This window comes from Mus caroli, unplaced genomic scaffold (genome assembly GCF_978045245.1).
Source record: "Mus caroli unplaced genomic scaffold, Mus_caroli_1 scaffold_10, whole genome shotgun sequence".
Taxonomy (NCBI): domain Eukaryota; kingdom Metazoa; phylum Chordata; class Mammalia; order Rodentia; family Muridae; genus Mus; species Mus caroli.
The window spans coordinates 17,728,236-17,743,867 of record NW_028227265.1 but is presented as its reverse complement, the minus strand read 5'-3'; the positions used below and the strand labels follow the sequence as shown (position 1 = coordinate 17,743,867).

Sequence of the window (15,632 nt, the reverse complement as noted above, 5' to 3'; positions counted from 1 at the left end):
AAGATAAGGAATCTGAGGCCCACATTCATATGCACAATGGTCAAAGCTGAGACCACCAGGATGCCAACCATACACTCTGGCCTTCCCTCTGGGCCAGAGGCTGCCACAACTCCCAGCACACTGTTGTAGGTCTCAAACCAGCTTGTTTAATCTAGGGAAGACTCTGGGTGTCCTAGCTAAGTCTGATAAAGACTGGAAGGTGAGGTTGTTTTGTGCAGTGCCTTGGCTTGTAAACTTTCTCCTTGGGGTACAAAAGACCCAGATGGTATCTCGCTGCTCTGGGTCTCAGGCCCCGAATCTATAACACGCTCCCAGGCACAAAGGACACTCACTGCTTGGCCAGACCAGCTCCCTGCCTTCCCCACAGGCCCCTGGGCCTTGATTTTGCTCTGAAGGGACCCACCTTCTGGGAAGAGACTTTACTGTTCATAGCTCCCCACCACTTCTACTCACTTTGCTGGGTCAAAGACATCCACCTTCCCACCCAGAGGCAGTCTCAAGCATTTCTGTAGGCTCCTTCGCATTTTTAAAATTTTATTAAATGTAGACTATTAGTCAAATGATTGGAAAAAATCAATAGTGAAAAATAGTTCTTTAGGGTTTTTTCTTGGTGCAGAGGTGTACACCACACTGTACTTGCCTGTCATGGGGAGCCCTGAGGTTTGGGGCCCATGTGCACCAACCCTGGTGATCCCCAGTCCACAGTACACTCCTACTGGGCTCCTCAGCTTCTCCGAGGAGGCATCCCACATCCTGCCTTGATATAAATATGTACAAATCCCTGGACAGTTGAGGGCACCAGGCCCAAGGCAGAGCTGGGGTTACCTGTCCCCAAACCTGCAGGAGCTCCATTTTCAAGAGGAATGAATGCTAGGTAGCTCAGAGCATCGCTGCCCGTCCCCAGCCTCACACCCTGGTCCTTTGCTCTCAGGCAGCAGCTAGCTGGCCCAGGACGCGGCGGAACTGCTGAGTGCTGTGGCCTAGCTCCTTGACCCTGTCCACCATGTCCTGGGCAGCGGAAGGGGATGGGTACTGCAGGGCAGCGGCCTTGGTAGTGGCCACGATGCCACGCAAGAGGTCACACAGCAGATTGCTGTAGTGGGTCACTTGGCTTCGGACATCTGCTGCCTTTGCCTGCCGTGACAGTGTGTCCCCAATGAACACAAGCTTGTGAGCACTGAGGATGACAAACTTGCTGTGTGCCACAAAGATCTTGGGTGGTTGGTTGGTGGCCACCGCAGTGAAGAAGGCATCCACTGCATCTGTCAGTGTGGTCAGGTTGGCCTCGCACTGCTCCAAGTAGAAGAGCAGCAGCTGTCGGTCTGAAGGCCCCAGGCCCCCTGTCCGGCCCGGCACCAGGGGCTGGGCTGGTGTCCAGTTGGCCAGGTCATGGTCTATTGGACGAGACACCTCCTGCTCCAGTCGCTCAAACTGTTTCAGCTGTGGGAGGCAGGACAAGGTTAGGCTCTTGGCGGACAGACATGTGCAAAAATCTGTACTCATGACTGCAGAGTACACCACCAAAGCAGAGCGAGCACCAGTATCTGCAGCATCGCCACCTGAGGACATGCTGGGAGTGCACAGGAAAGACAGCATCACCAGCAGCTTCAAACATGGCGCTCCATGTCTACACATGTTCAGCTATTTCAACTACGATTAGGGAGGAGAATTCTGCCACATATCCTGGTTGGCTCTGAGTGCTGGAATTACAGGTGTGTGCCTGGCTTATTTTAATTGACATGCATTCCTTGTCACCTGCTATGTGCCACACACGTCCCAAGCAGTTCACACAGGACTCATTTACTTCCACCATCATACCTGGGAAGCACATACCAACCACAAGCCCCACGGCGAGCCACCCCTGGCCTGCCTTCTCTACACCTGGACGAGGAGCAGTGAGAAAGGGTTTTTTTTGTTTTTGGTTTTCGAGACAGGGTTTCTCTGTGTAGTCCTGCCTGTCCTGGAACTCACTCTGTAGACCAGGCTGGCCTCAGAAATCCGCCTGCCTCTGCCTCCCAAGTGCTGGGATTAAAGGCGTGCGCCACCACCGCCTGGCAAGAAAGATTTTCATATTTACTTTGTGTTGTTATCTTCACAATCAAAACTGAACTTCTTTAGTATTTTTCAGAAAAACTTTCTTACCCTGAGAAAGGATTCACAATACGCAGAAAACTGTGGCTAAACACAGCACTGTTATTTGTAAAGAGAACTGGACACAATGGAAACATTCAACAATAGGCATTATGTGGCCTATAAAAAGGAGTTAAGAACAACATTGTCGGAGAGTGTGACAGCTCACAAGTGTCATCTCCAGCATGCACAGGGAGGCACGGTTTGTGAAGGGAAGTCAGCGTCTGGTCTGTGACTCTGGCTGCCAGTGTTTCTAGTCCTACAGTGTTCTGTGCTCTCTAAGAGGCACGTTACTGACACTAACTACATCTGTGTTTTACTGCTGTGCCTGTAATGAATCAAGCACACTAGCCAACCGCTACAGTCTTAGCTCTCTGCTGACAGCTTCAAAAAGAGCCGCATCAGACTGAGTGGGTGGTGCACAGCCGTGGTCCCAGCCACTCAGAGAGGGTGTAGTAGGAGGTGCTGAGCTCAGGAGGTTCAAGATGAGGCAACACAGCGAGACTGACATCTTTAATTAGCCAGAAGCCAGTGATGGCCATGATGCTGGATGGTGACTGGCTGGACAGAAGGCAAACAGGGCTCTATCCCTGGTGGGTATCACTGTGAGAGATGACGAATGGAAGCCTCACCTGCTGCAACTCCAGTTGGCCCTTTCCCTGCCGCATGATGTTACCCCTTTCTAGCAGCTCCTTCTGGGTCTTCTCAAATTCCTCCTTCCCCTAAAGCAAAGAGAAGACCTGGATGAAGTCTCTTCTGGGACAGAGACACTAGCAGGTCCCACGGGTGCAAGGGCTGGAAAACCACCAGGTGGCAGTGCAGGTGCACCAGTCCCAGGAAGAGGTGGCTTCTAAAGGGAGCAGCTTGGCCCAGGAGGGCTCCCTGGCACAGGATGCACTCACTCCACAAGGCCATGGCCCTCCTGGGATGGCTCCCATACCTGAAATCAAACCCAAACCCTGCCCTTTGCCCACATATGCAGGTGGGATGCAGGTGTCTCTTCTGACCCACCTCCCCACTCCCCTTGTCTACTCCCCTGGACCCCAGTGTCTGTCTCCTTGGAATGACTACACACAGAATGAGTTACATCTATGGCCACCACAGAAGCCCATCCCCAAGGTTTCTGGAGCCATCTGGTTAGCATTTCAACCCTCAGGGACATAGCCATGTTGATTATCAGTCCAAAAATGGGGCAAGATACAGGGAGGGCACTAGGGTTCACCAGTGGCCACTCCTGGAGTCTGAATTCCCTCTGACCACAGATCTCAGTGTGTGGGAGGAGAAGGGAATTGGGGTATCAGGGTCCTCGCAACAACAGTGGCAGAATCAAGAGCTCTTGGGACTGGGCAGGGTGAACACCCACCTGTAGATGGACATAGTCATAGTCCTCCATCCAACCCCCTTCACTGTTCTCATACTGGCCGTCTGGAGAGTCCTGGGAGGTGAACTTTGGAGGTGAGGGGAGAGGGCGTGACTGGATGCTGCTGGCTTTATCAGTGGGGTTGGGGTGCAGGGAGCTGCTTCCCTCAGGCCCTGGGCCAGGGGCTTTGGTCCGTCTGAAAAGCAGCGAGGCATTGCCATGCAAAAAGGAAGCTAGCTGCTTGGCATCCTCGGGCACAGCCCGAGAGCAGGCCACCAGGCGGTCCAGGTCTTCCGGAGTGAATCCTGGACTTCCTCTGCCACTGTCAAGGACCTGACCGTGGACCACCAGTGTCTGGTACACATCCTCCATCTTCTGTAGCTGCCGGCTAAGCTTGGCATGCAAGGTGCGGTCAGAAGTGTGGGTGGCATTGCTCACAGCTCCGCGGGCGAACTCCAGGAGCTCATGGACTGCCCCGTGAACTGCTGCCACTGCGGCTTTCAGGTCCTGTGCGGGAGGCTCCTGAGGCTCAGAGGCACTACGCCAGCCCCCGGACCCACTGGCACTGCCCACCAGGTCCAGAAGGTGGGCTACGGTGGTGCTCACGCCTTGCTGCAGCCGAGCCAGGGACTCCACAGCAACCTCCAGTTCCAGGGGCTCCCGGCCTGGCACCACCACCTCCAAGGAAGATGCCGATTGGCTGCTGCGTGTGCTGCCCGTGCTAGAGGCCGACAGGCGCTTGCCATCCGTTGGGGCCTCTCGCTCGGCTGGTGGGGGCACAGCATACACACCATCGTCAATTACACTCCCATCAGCCACCTCAGGAGGGAGCCCCCGCTCACGAGGCACATCATACAGTGTTCCAGGGCCAGGCCGCCGCAAACCCGGGGGCACATCATAGAGGTCGGGAGCAGGGGGAGGCACATCATATACATCCTCAGCTGGTGGGGAGTCCGGAGGAGGTGCAGCAAGGATCAGTGGGTGTCGGGTGGGATCAAAGGGCTTGGGCTTGGCGAAGGCAGGAGGTACATCATAGGTCTCCTCACGCAGCAGCGGGCCATCGGGCACATCCTTGCTCACAGAAGGAGGAACATCATACACCTAGGGGACCAAGTACTGGTTAAGGCCTTTGTCCATCTGTCCAGCGATGGAACCGAACGTGAGACGCAGCTGGTGCAAACATTGAGCATGAGTCGGAGCTACAATGACTATGTCTAGAGTCTAGCTCTGGGCTAGATGACTAATTCATTCTCTGTGCCTGGCTGTTCATCTAAAAGATGGGAAACTCCCCCACAGTATGAGGGCTGTCTGTGTTAGGTGTAGTGTCCACCTCTTACCTGCGGACATACAGGAGAGACTTGCTACCATACTGCCAACACTGCCTCTGCCATTCTCACCACATCACCTGGCCTCGCAGGAACTGACGGACTTCCTGTTCTGTAGCAAGCACTTAGCTGGGCTTGGTGTTATAGTCCACTCGGCTCTTAAGACAACTCTACATGACTACTGGTCCCCTTTCACATCCCAAGTGTCCTAGTTTGGAAGACAGATTTTGTGGTCTCCTTGCTCATTCCTCTCAGAGCATGTAAAATGATAAGGCCTGGCAATGGGCCATTGAGGCATAGAAGGGCAACTTTCTTTTTAAACTTAATTTATGTATTGTATGTGTATGTCTATGCACCACACACATGCCTGGTGCCAAGAGGTCAGAAAGAAGCACTGGACCACCGGGGACTGCAGTTACAGAGAACAGCCAGACACTGTATGGATGCTGGGAACTGACCCTGGGGCTTCAAGAAGAGCAAACAGTGCTTTGACCACGGAACCATCTCTACAGCCTGGGCATTCATCTGTCCCTAGAGCAAGTAAGAGCAGAGCCAGGGTCTGCAGACAGCAGCCCAAGCCCCGTGCATACGCTCAGCCTCGCCCTCGGCCTCAGCATCAGTGATCCTTACCGAATGATGGCTGGACGGCAGCAGGCCTTTCTCCACACTAGGGGGCACGTCATACACATCCAACAATGGGTCTCGGCCATTGGGACCTTTCACTGCCATAGGGGGGGTGTCATATACCTGGAGGGCACAAAAGAAGGCACAGTGACACACTGTCAGGGGCACCTGGTCTAGTGGATAAAGTGGGTCCCCAGAAACCTAGAAACCTACCTTAGGTGCCTAGGCTGTGGCTGCTGTGCTACGCAGGCCTTGGCTAGGCTGAGAAAATGCAGCTCCCAGAGCAAGGCCCAGTCCCCACCCTCTCCCATGCCTCTGATCCCCAATGCTTACCTCCTGGCCATACTGGTTAGGAAGCAGTCCTCGAACAGGGGGCACGTCATAGATGTCCTGGGGACCTGGGGCTAGCAGGTGGCGCGGGGTGTCGTACTCATCCTGTTCCGTCTGAGCGGCATCATACACATAGCCCTGTCCCACTCGCGTAGGAACCACCACCTGGGAACAAACAGCCGGCTGTTGTCCCTCTGGCCCTAGGATCCACCCACAGGCCCTCAGGAGATCCCTAGAGAGGTGGGTCAGGTGGCTCTGCAAGGGTGGGCGTCGAGGCCCTGCTTCTCATTCCCTGGGAGCTCCCTTTCTGCAGTGAAATGCAGGGTTTGTGAAATGATAATGACACCCCTAGGTGTTGTTCAGAGCTCCCTGGTTCTGGGCCACGAAACAGGGATATGTTGGATATCTATGGTTGGATAACCCAGTAGATTCCACAGGATAGGGTGCAAGTATGGTTACACACAGTAAACAAGATGGAACAGGAAGGGTACAAAGGCCTGGCTCCAGAGGCAATGCCAGCAGGCAAGGGGCAGCCTGCACTGGAGTCCTGAGCACAGCAGGACCCATGTCAGGGCTGCTGTGTCATATGACCTGTTAGCTGCCCTGCCCCAGAAAGTTCTGCTCAGCACGAGAATGACCTAACCATCATCACCTCTAGACTCTGGAGGCAGAGAATGCTGCTGCAGTTGTAGCAAGCAGCCTTCCCTTGCTCACAGCATACTTAGTGGGACGAAAAGACACACAGGGCTAGAATATAAGGTCAGCTACATGGCAAAGGGATTCTAAGTGGAACCACAACCCTATGCTCTCTGTCCCCACACCCATGGCTGCCTTGCCCACCTGAAAGGGTAAGCCCTCAGTGGGAATCACTGGTCAGAGAGAGCCAGCCGCTTCCTCCCCAGGGCCTTGACCCTTGGATCCATGGCAAAGCTATGGCTCTGTATGGAGAAGAAGCAGGGTCAGGAGGTATACTCAGGGATGCTCATACACTAACCTCAGACCATGCTGTCCCCTGACAGCAGCATTCAGCCTGGTAGGGATGGAAATGGGCCAGGCAGCCTCCCCCCACAAGATTCTCCAGGCAGGCTCAGGGTAACCTCCCCCACGGGGCTCCCTGCTCAGCCTTCTCCACAGAAAGGCCTTTTGTTTTCTAATCAAAGGGGATGTCTGGGACAGGGCTGACTCAGGGCCTCCACACACACACCCTGCCTCCTTCAGGCTTGACATCCTAGAAGCCAACTGAAGCTTCGGCAGGCACACCAGTGCCATCTCCCTGTTCCCAGCCCCCACACGGCACAGGGGCACTCAGCAGACCCAGACCTGACAACCTCCCAGGCAGCACATTTGAGCTAGGCAGTTGACATTCAGGCCAGCTGGGCTTCTTTCTGGGCTCCCCTGGCAGACAGCCTGGCAGGCTGGTGTATGCGCCACTGTAGCAGCTTCAGGGTCTCCTGTGTGGGGTGTCCCCAGCCACCAATAACAGGGCCTAGGGGCGGAGTTGCAGCTGCCTCTCCAGAGTCACCTCCCTGCTCAGGCCCCAGCCTTGAGTCCCCTCCAGGGTTATTTTTAGATGTTGGAACCTGCCCATGGCAGAGCAGACTGGAGCTGGAGGGACGTGGCAGGTTAGAGAAGCCTGTGGCAAGGCCTGAGGCTTCTCTAGGCCCAAAGCTTCCTAGGTGGGAATTCAAACCCCAAAGGGGCAGACAGCGCACCTCTCAGAGGCAAGCCAGCAGCACCCCTGCCTTGCCAGCAGCCATCCGGGCCTTGTGTAGTCAGAGCTGCAAGCCCAGGCCAGAGGCTCTCACCTCAGCCCCCAGTGGTTAGTCTAACGGCAAAGGGAGCTCCTATTCCTACACCCGAGTCAGGTGACAGTCAGCAGCTATGTTGGCTAGCTAACATTTTTCTGTTAGGAATTTTCTGTTAGCAAAGGTTTCGCTACTGCTCGACAGAGAAAGCAGGGAAGAAGAGCAGCTCATTAGGGAAATGGATTCATCAGAGAGCTCCTGAGCCCTGCTAATCACTGCTCCACTGCTCTCTGCACCTGATGCCCCATTAGCAGGCCCTGGAGGGAGGACAGAGACAGACACACAGACAGACAGACAGAACGCATGTTAGGCTGGGCTGGAGAGAGCTGTTTTTCTTTCTAGCCTATACCTCCCCACAAGTTTGAAGGAAGAGGGAGACTGAACCCAGAAGCACACCCCAGCTTGTTGGTTCTAAATGGGGATGAAACTTCCCGAGTAGCCCTGACTCTACAGGGGCCAAGGCAGGAATCCAAGCAGCAGGAGTCAAGTAGGGGGAACAAAGACAAGAGGAGTCTCTCTTGGCTGTTCATTCTGGGTTGGGGCCCCACCCCTCCAGACAGTTTGGCTGCTTATCTTTCCCACTGCAAAACGGACAACATCTCCTGAGCGCGCGCCAGCTGCTGGCTTGGTTGCTCACACTCTATCCCTCCGCTGGGAATGGAGTGCCAAAGGGACATCATGGGGCCTGACAAGTGCCTACCTGGCTGAGCATCACCGCCCTCTGCTGGCCAGGAGGTGCTGCTTCCCAGACAGATACACCTTAGTTACTTGTGTTTCTCTCCCCTGGCAAGCGTAGTTCCTGACCCAGAAATGTTCCTTCAAAAGTGGCCTTGCAGACAGATGACTTCCCTGCATGTTTAGGCTCTGTCCCTCAGCCTTTGGCAGAGGCTCCTGGGGATTCTGGACCTCGCTTCCTCCACCTACACAGCAGATGGCCACCTGCTTTCTAGCTGGTATCAATTAGGTTTTCACCTTGGCCCTCTGTGGCTTTGAAGACAAAGGCTCAGTGCCATAACTGAGCATGCACGAGGCCAATGTCTCAGCAGACATAGGTGGCTCTGGACGAGACATCATCAGAACACGAAACTGCCTTAGCTGAGCATGTGCTGCTGTGCCCACCACAGTCGGCTGCCTCCACCAGAGCCTCTGGGGCATGATCCTCCGTTCTCATTTAGTCCCTTTAAGTGACATACACCAGACAAGGTTCACACCTCGCCTCCCAGGCGGCCGAGTGGGACAAAAGCAACGGAGTGACATAACTACCCTCAAGACGGCGCCTTAGGAAGTGGGCAGTCTCTCTGGTCCCAGTCTGCTGCCTCTAATGCAATTTCCAAGAGGAGATGCCTTGCCCTTCTCAGCTCTCCCTGTGCTGTCACGCTGATGCTTTTCCTGGCCCACCCACAGGCTTAATGTTCACATCATATTTCCACTCACACCAGAGTAAGCTGACCTCAACGTGAGCTGTGCAGGCTCCTCCTCCCGAGCTCCTCCCCTTCAGGTTTGGCTATCAGGCCCTGAGAGAGACTGTCTGGGCTGGTGGCTCTGGCCTTTCCTGCTTGCTTGGAACACAGGGCACTTCTTCATACCTCTAGACCTGTCTCCGGCTTGTAACCTGTGACTAACCTTTTCCATTTCAGGGCAGCCTACTGAAGACTTCCTCCTCCTCTATGGCCACCTTGGTGTCCCTACTCACCCACCTGCATCAGATAAATGGAGACATTTGTCCAGATACCTCCCTCCTGGGCCTCAGACCAAATACATAATGATACTAGAATGTGGGCACTGTGGTGGCCAGGTCCCTAGACTGACCCCAGGGGTTTCAGCTGTGCCAAGGTGGCCTTACCTTTGCCGGTGGCTTTGTTCCCTCCCAGCTGCGCGTGTCCAGAGATGGAGGAACTTGGTAGATGTCATGCCCTATGCCAGCGGAAGGTGGCACCTGATAAATGTCCTGGGCTGGACTTCCAGGCCCTGGGGGCACCTGGTAAAGGTCCGTGGCTGGGCTGGGAAATGAGTGATGAGGTGTTTGCTTAGAGAATGTGGATGTCTGCTTGGCTGGGGGTGACTGGAACTGTGGGTTGGGCCCAGGGGCTTGGTAGAGACCTTGCTGAGTCTTGCTGGGAGTGGGTACCAGGTACACATTGTCAGACTGGGGCTGGTATGCAGTGGGGAGCATGGGACTGTACTGGGAAGCTGGAGGTACCGGAGCATGGACGCCCTGGGGAAGGCTGGGCTGGGGCTGGGGTGGGGTGGCAGGTGGGCCTGGTCCAGGTCCTGCTGGCTTCTTGTCATACATGCCAACCAGAATCTTGAGGCGGTTACCAGGCACAATGCCCTGGCGCCCATGCAGTGAGCAGAGCCACCAGCCATCCAGGCCCTGAGTATCCCGCTCTAGCACTGTCATGATGTCACCCTTTCGGAAGGAGAGCTCATCCGGGGATTCAGCAACATTGTCATAGAGGGCTTTGGCCAGCACGTTCTGGGGAGAGAAGACACAGGTGGTCATGAAGGTAGGACGGGCACAGGTCTCACCAGCTCCACCCACTCCAGAAATCAGTTGGCACCAGTTTTGGCTTTCAAAGGGGACTTGGTCACATCTGGCAATAGCAGGGGACCTTTGTCCTGTCCATCATCAGGAGCAAAGTGGAGTTGACCCCAGTGCATCTTTCAGCTGAGCTGGGGCCCCTCCAATGTGCAAAGGCAGCACCTGCCATCAGCACTCCAGAGATGGCCTCAATATGTTACTAAAAATCATCCCTGGAGAGGTGGCTCAGCAGGTAAAAGGGAGCCTCCTGCTATGGTGGAGGAGCTGACGTTGGTCTTCAGCATTAACAGTGGATGCTCACAGCCCAGGTCCAGGGGACCCAACACACTCTTCAGGACTCTGTAGGCACCTGTACTCACGCATATATGCAGACACATCATACACACCACACATTTTTTAAATAAAATAAAATCTTTAAAATATTCCTGAGTTCTGAAGTCGTGTGACAGTCTATACCAGACAGGTTAAGAATATGACAATTCAGCCACTAGGCTGCCAATGTACACAGCTCAGTAGAGTTGAGAAACAAACTGACAAAACAAAAAACAAAACAACAAAAAACCCACCCAGTTTCCTTTCTTTTCTTTTTTTTTTTTTTAAAAAAGGCTGATCTTGAACCATGAGCCTTGTGCCTCAGCCTCTTTCTTTTTTTTTTTTTTTTTTTTTAAAGATTTATTTATTTATATGTAAGTACACTGTAGCTGTCTTCAGACACTCCAGAAGAGGGAGTCAGATCTCGTTACGAATGGTTGTGAGCCACCATGTGGTTGCTGGGATTTGAACTCCGGACCTTCGGAAGAGCAGTCGGGTGCTCTTACCCACTGAGCCATCTCACCAGCCCCCCCTTTATTTTCTTCTTTCTTCCTTTCTCTGTTTCTCTCTCTCCCTTTATTTTTCAAGACAGGGTTTCTTTGTATAGCCTTGGCTATCCTAGAACTTGCTTTATAGACCAGGCTGGCCTCAAATTCACAGAGATCCACCTGCCTCTGCCTCCGGAGTGCTGGGATTAAAGGTGTGTGCCACCACTGCCCGGCCACAGTTTCTTAAGATAAAAACACTGGGGATTAAAAAAAAAAAAGGCATATTATCCTAAATTCATCTACCCAAAAGCTAAGAACTAATGGAGAAACTCCCTTAACTGAGAAGCAAGGTGGTCCTTCCCACTCTAGCGCCAAGGTTCAGACCCTTGTGTCCAGGGTATTGCAATTCTTCCAGAGGAAGAAAATGATGGGTGGGGGAGGAATACACATATCTCATCGTCTGCAGACCATGTGATCATCTTCATAAAAGAATCAAGAACTGGGCTGGTGAGATGGCTCAGTGGGTTAGAGCACCCGACTGCTCTTCCGAAGGTTCAGAGTTCAAATCCCAGCAACCACATGGTGGCTCACAACCATCTGTAATGAGATCTGGCGCCCTCTTCTGGAGTGTCTGAAGACAGCTACAGTGTACTTACATATAATAAATAAATAAATCTTTAAAAAAAAAAAAACAAAAAGAATCAAGAACTGATGAAAATGTCACAGCATGCATAGAACAACAGACCTTGCACAAGACTGGAGAGGACAAAATGTTTTTACTCCAGTAAAAACTTGAGCAAAAGGACCCCCCCCCAACCCCCCCCCCAGCACCAAGCTCCCAGTGGGGTGCCCCGCCTCTGTAATGTGAGGTCAGTGTCTTACATTCTCTCAGGACAGCCACCTGCCCATCATTCATGGTTCCGCTTTCCATGGCTTTCATTAGTTACCTATGGTCAACTATGGCGCAAAACTATTAAATAAAAAATTCCAGAAAGAACAGGCAATTCTAAGAAGCATATTGAAAGCTCTTGCTACTCCACTCCACCGCTCTGGGACCAGCGCATCCACCCTGCATGTGCTTCTTGCTTGCTAGTTACTTGGTAGCGATCTGGGGTGTCAGACCTGTTCAGCTACTATAGAGCTTACTGTGTTCAGGAAAGCCCTATTGCAGTGTTCTTAAGCATAGGAGCAGCAACTCTGATATCGTTCAAATCTGCCTAAGAGAAGCTATAAAGGTACTTCTGTTAAGTGAAAAGGTTAAAGTTACTAATTTATAGTTTTGGAGGGACCAATCACTTAACTTTTATAATGTATTACAATTATAATATCTGTGAGTCTGAGGCCAGCCTGGTCTACATAGTGAGTTCCAGGCCAACCAGGGATATGTGGTTGTCTCAGACAAAAACAAACAAACAAACAAACAAACAGAAAAACCTATCACAGACAAACACCTACTGAAAATAATATAGTACACAGAGTGCTTAGTACTAATCTGAGGTTTGGGATTCTTTGGGAAAAGTCTTGAAATGTACCCAAGACCGAGAGGAGAATAATGTGAACACAGATAATTTAATAGAGCATCATAATAATCATCACAAATTATTATGCCAGAGAGCTTTTTTATTTTATTTTTGAGAAATTCTTTTAGAATGAAATGGAGGAATAGGAGTCAATATATAAACAAGCCACTTCTAAAAGGCACATGTACTCTTTCCTAGCTATGAGGACAACTCTAAGCAGGGATGGGGCAGGACAAGGGCTGGGAAGCAATGGGGGAGGGCTAAGAGCCTACAGCAGGCGAATGTAGGAAATTCACTGTAGGAAGGCAGCCAGTATGGTCCTGACCTGGCACCACAGACTGCCAATCAGAGATCAAATACAAAAGACCAGTGCTGGGCAAAACAGGTTAGTAGGGATTTGGAGGAGTTCATACAATCCAAAAGGAAAAGACAAGACCAACAGAAAACCTACACTCTACAGAGAGGTCATCCAAGGGAAAACAAATGATCAAGAGCTACTGATGGATGTTCTGTACCAACAAGTACGGACACAGAGGGCGGGCTCAGGCCACATGGTCCTTCGGGTGGTTATGGTGTTTAAGGAAGTGGTGCAGGCACGAGTGAGTATTCACAGGGGAGCAATGAGGAGGTACAGGTGAGGCAGGTCAGCCCTTCCCTCCTGAGTTTAGTCACAATATTCCAGGAGCAGATCCCAGACATATTACTACTGTGAGTGCTTCTGGGGCTTGAGGAAGATGCAACAGGAAAAACAGAGGCATTAGGCAAAGGAAGAACAGCACCCCTCACCTTTACTAGAGCTCCTGTCAACTGTCCCAGATGCTATAAGAAATGGGTACTACAATGGCCTTTCTATAATGGGGAGATACTCCCAGAACGTACTTCATGTGGCCCAGGAGCCAAGTAGCCTGTGCTGGGGCTGTGTGACTTGAAGCAGGAGGACAACAGGATGGTAGACAGGGCAGAGGGCACAGGACTGAGTGGGAAGCTCTAAGATGGCCACTGTGACCTGAGCGGCCTTGCTATTACTGCCTCCTTCCCAGGAGCGGGCCTTAGACATGGCAGAGGGCAGGAAGAAGGCAGGAATCTGGTCTGGGTGTGGCTAGGACATCTGTCCTCTTAAGAGTATCAGAAGACTGTGTGCCTCCGCAAAGCTGACTGAGACCCCCACTGGGCACTCAAGAATGTCAGATGCACTCCTCTGGCCTTCAGGTGAACATTAATCATGGGTGAGCTACAAGGTCCCTCCTAAGTTTCCTGGATCTGAAGACAGAGAGAGATCTAAACTTAGAGATGGGACCTAGGCTCTGGGTACTTGCTGTGTGTCCTTGACTCAAGAAGTAAAACCATGCCCTGGCCAGGCTGGTGGTACACAACCTGCAATCAAGCCAAAGCTAAACCAACCAAACAACAAAACCCACCAGCATCCTACGGACTCCAGCTCCTTCATGGAATCAATTAGGAGCTGGAATGCCAAGCATCAGGAAGGGCCACATCACTGGGACAGAAATCCAAAGCAAGAGTCTAGGCTCTGAAGCAGAGGAGTCCCACAGGGCTACCTCTGCGATGTCTCTCAGTCCTGCCACACTGACAGGTCAGAAGCATTGGATGGAAGAGTGCCCCAGGAGTCAACAGCTGGGAGCTATTTCTTTTTCTTTTTTCTTTTCTTTTCTTTTCTTTCTTTTTTTTTTTTTTTTTTTTTGGTTTTTCTAGACAGGGTTTCTCTGTATACCCCTGGCTGTCCTGGAACTCACTCTGTAGACCAGGTTTGGCTTCGAACTCAGAAATCCACCTGCCTCTGCCTCCGAAGTGCTGGGAATAAAGGCGTGCGCCACCACGCATGGTTTGGAGTTATTTCTTTAGGACATCTTGCAGTCTCCAGTCTCAGAAAAGGCAGGGACAGAATACGTCCCTAGGGAGGAGCCAGGCAGGCAGGCAGGCAACCTAGAGAAGGCAGAGCCCTGAAGTTTGGTCACACCAGTTAAAAGAAGAGTTACAGAGCACTACATAAGCTGGGCATAGAGTATTCCAGCACTTCCAGCATTCAGGAAGCCAAGGCAGGAGGACTCCATTAGGTTACTTTAGTCTACAGTGATATCCCCAGGCCCCCAAAACTCCTCCTTCATAAAACACCATTTTAAACTTTAAAATGAGGTGTCAGAATACCACTGAAAATACCCAAGACAATGGGGGTGGATATTCTCTCTTCTTATTTATAGAATTTTCCAACTTGTATTTGATAAGTATTCCTTATTTTGAAGTTGAAAAAAGTATGTTTGAGGGGGAATCAATCAAAATTAAATATGTATAAAAGTGTCATTAAAAACACTATTATTCTAAATGTAATTTTTTTAAAGGAAAGGAAAAATATACTTATCCAGAAAAAGAAAATAGTGGACCACCTTCCAGGTTCTGGGCCAGGATGGACCACAGACAGACAGGCAGCTAGTTTGTTCAGAGGCCAGAGCTCTGACGAGCAGGCCTGGGTGGGAACTACCTTACAGCCCACCAGGCTCAGAGGCCCCAACCCCAAGCTGCAGACAAGAAAAACCAATTTCCCAAATATGGTCTGCAGCCTGCCTCCGGGAATCACCAGGCCCACCCTCCCTCAGTGACCCCAGAACACCAAGCTGCCTGGCTGGGTCCCCCTGGCCCCAGCCCTGGTGACCACAGGAAGTGCCAGCAGAGTGAGTCACGGGGAAATTCCCTCTAGCCAAGTCAAAGGCGGGTGGAAGTGTAGACAGAAGGGCCCCACTACTGAGTCCCCTCACCTCTATGACTGCTGCCCAGGCTCATCAAGAGGCCCCACTGAGTGGGTCTGGGAACACTGGTAGAGAGAGAGAGTGAAAGCATGAAGACTACAAGGGTCTGCTTAGGAAAGGGTTCAGTGACAAACCATGCAAGACAGAAACTGGCCAGTCTAGGGGAGCCACTTGGGCTTCCAGACTCCCAGAGCTGCTCACTCTACCTACAGCACAAGCTCACAGGGTGCCTGCCAAGTACGCCTTGGCCAAGTAGGGCTGTAACTAACTGTACAGTCAAAGGCAGCTGGAGCCAGGGAAGCACCTCATGGACTGGGCACGTGGCATCAAGAGCCTGGCACCAGGGGCTCCTCTGCCTGTGTCAGCTGGTGTGCTCTGGCCCAGAGCCCTTGCAGCAGCCTCTCTCCTGCCCAACCCAAGTCCTAAGCACTGCCAGT

General features: G+C 52.2%; 1 protein-coding gene across 2 annotated transcripts in view; it reads right to left on the bottom strand.

Annotated features, from left to right (window-relative positions):
• Window positions 1-517: 517 nt before the first annotated feature.
• Window positions 518-15,632, bottom strand: part of Bcar1 (BCAR1 scaffold protein, Cas family member) — a 32,573-nt gene continuing 17,458 nt past the window's right edge. For both annotated transcript variants that reach the window (XM_021169848.3, XM_021169849.3), the window contains exons 2-7: window positions 9,418-10,050; window positions 5,773-5,934; window positions 5,446-5,562; window positions 3,494-4,591; window positions 2,763-2,852; window positions 518-1,440 (exon numbers count right to left, since the gene is read on the bottom strand). In XM_021169848.3, the coding sequence (XP_021025507.1) occupies window positions 928-1,440; window positions 2,763-2,852; window positions 3,494-4,591; window positions 5,446-5,562; window positions 5,773-5,934; window positions 9,418-10,050 (2,613 nt within the window). In that variant the 3' untranslated portion in view covers window positions 518-927. The remainder of the gene's footprint in view (window positions 1,441-2,762; window positions 2,853-3,493; window positions 4,592-5,445; window positions 5,563-5,772; window positions 5,935-9,417; window positions 10,051-15,632) is intronic.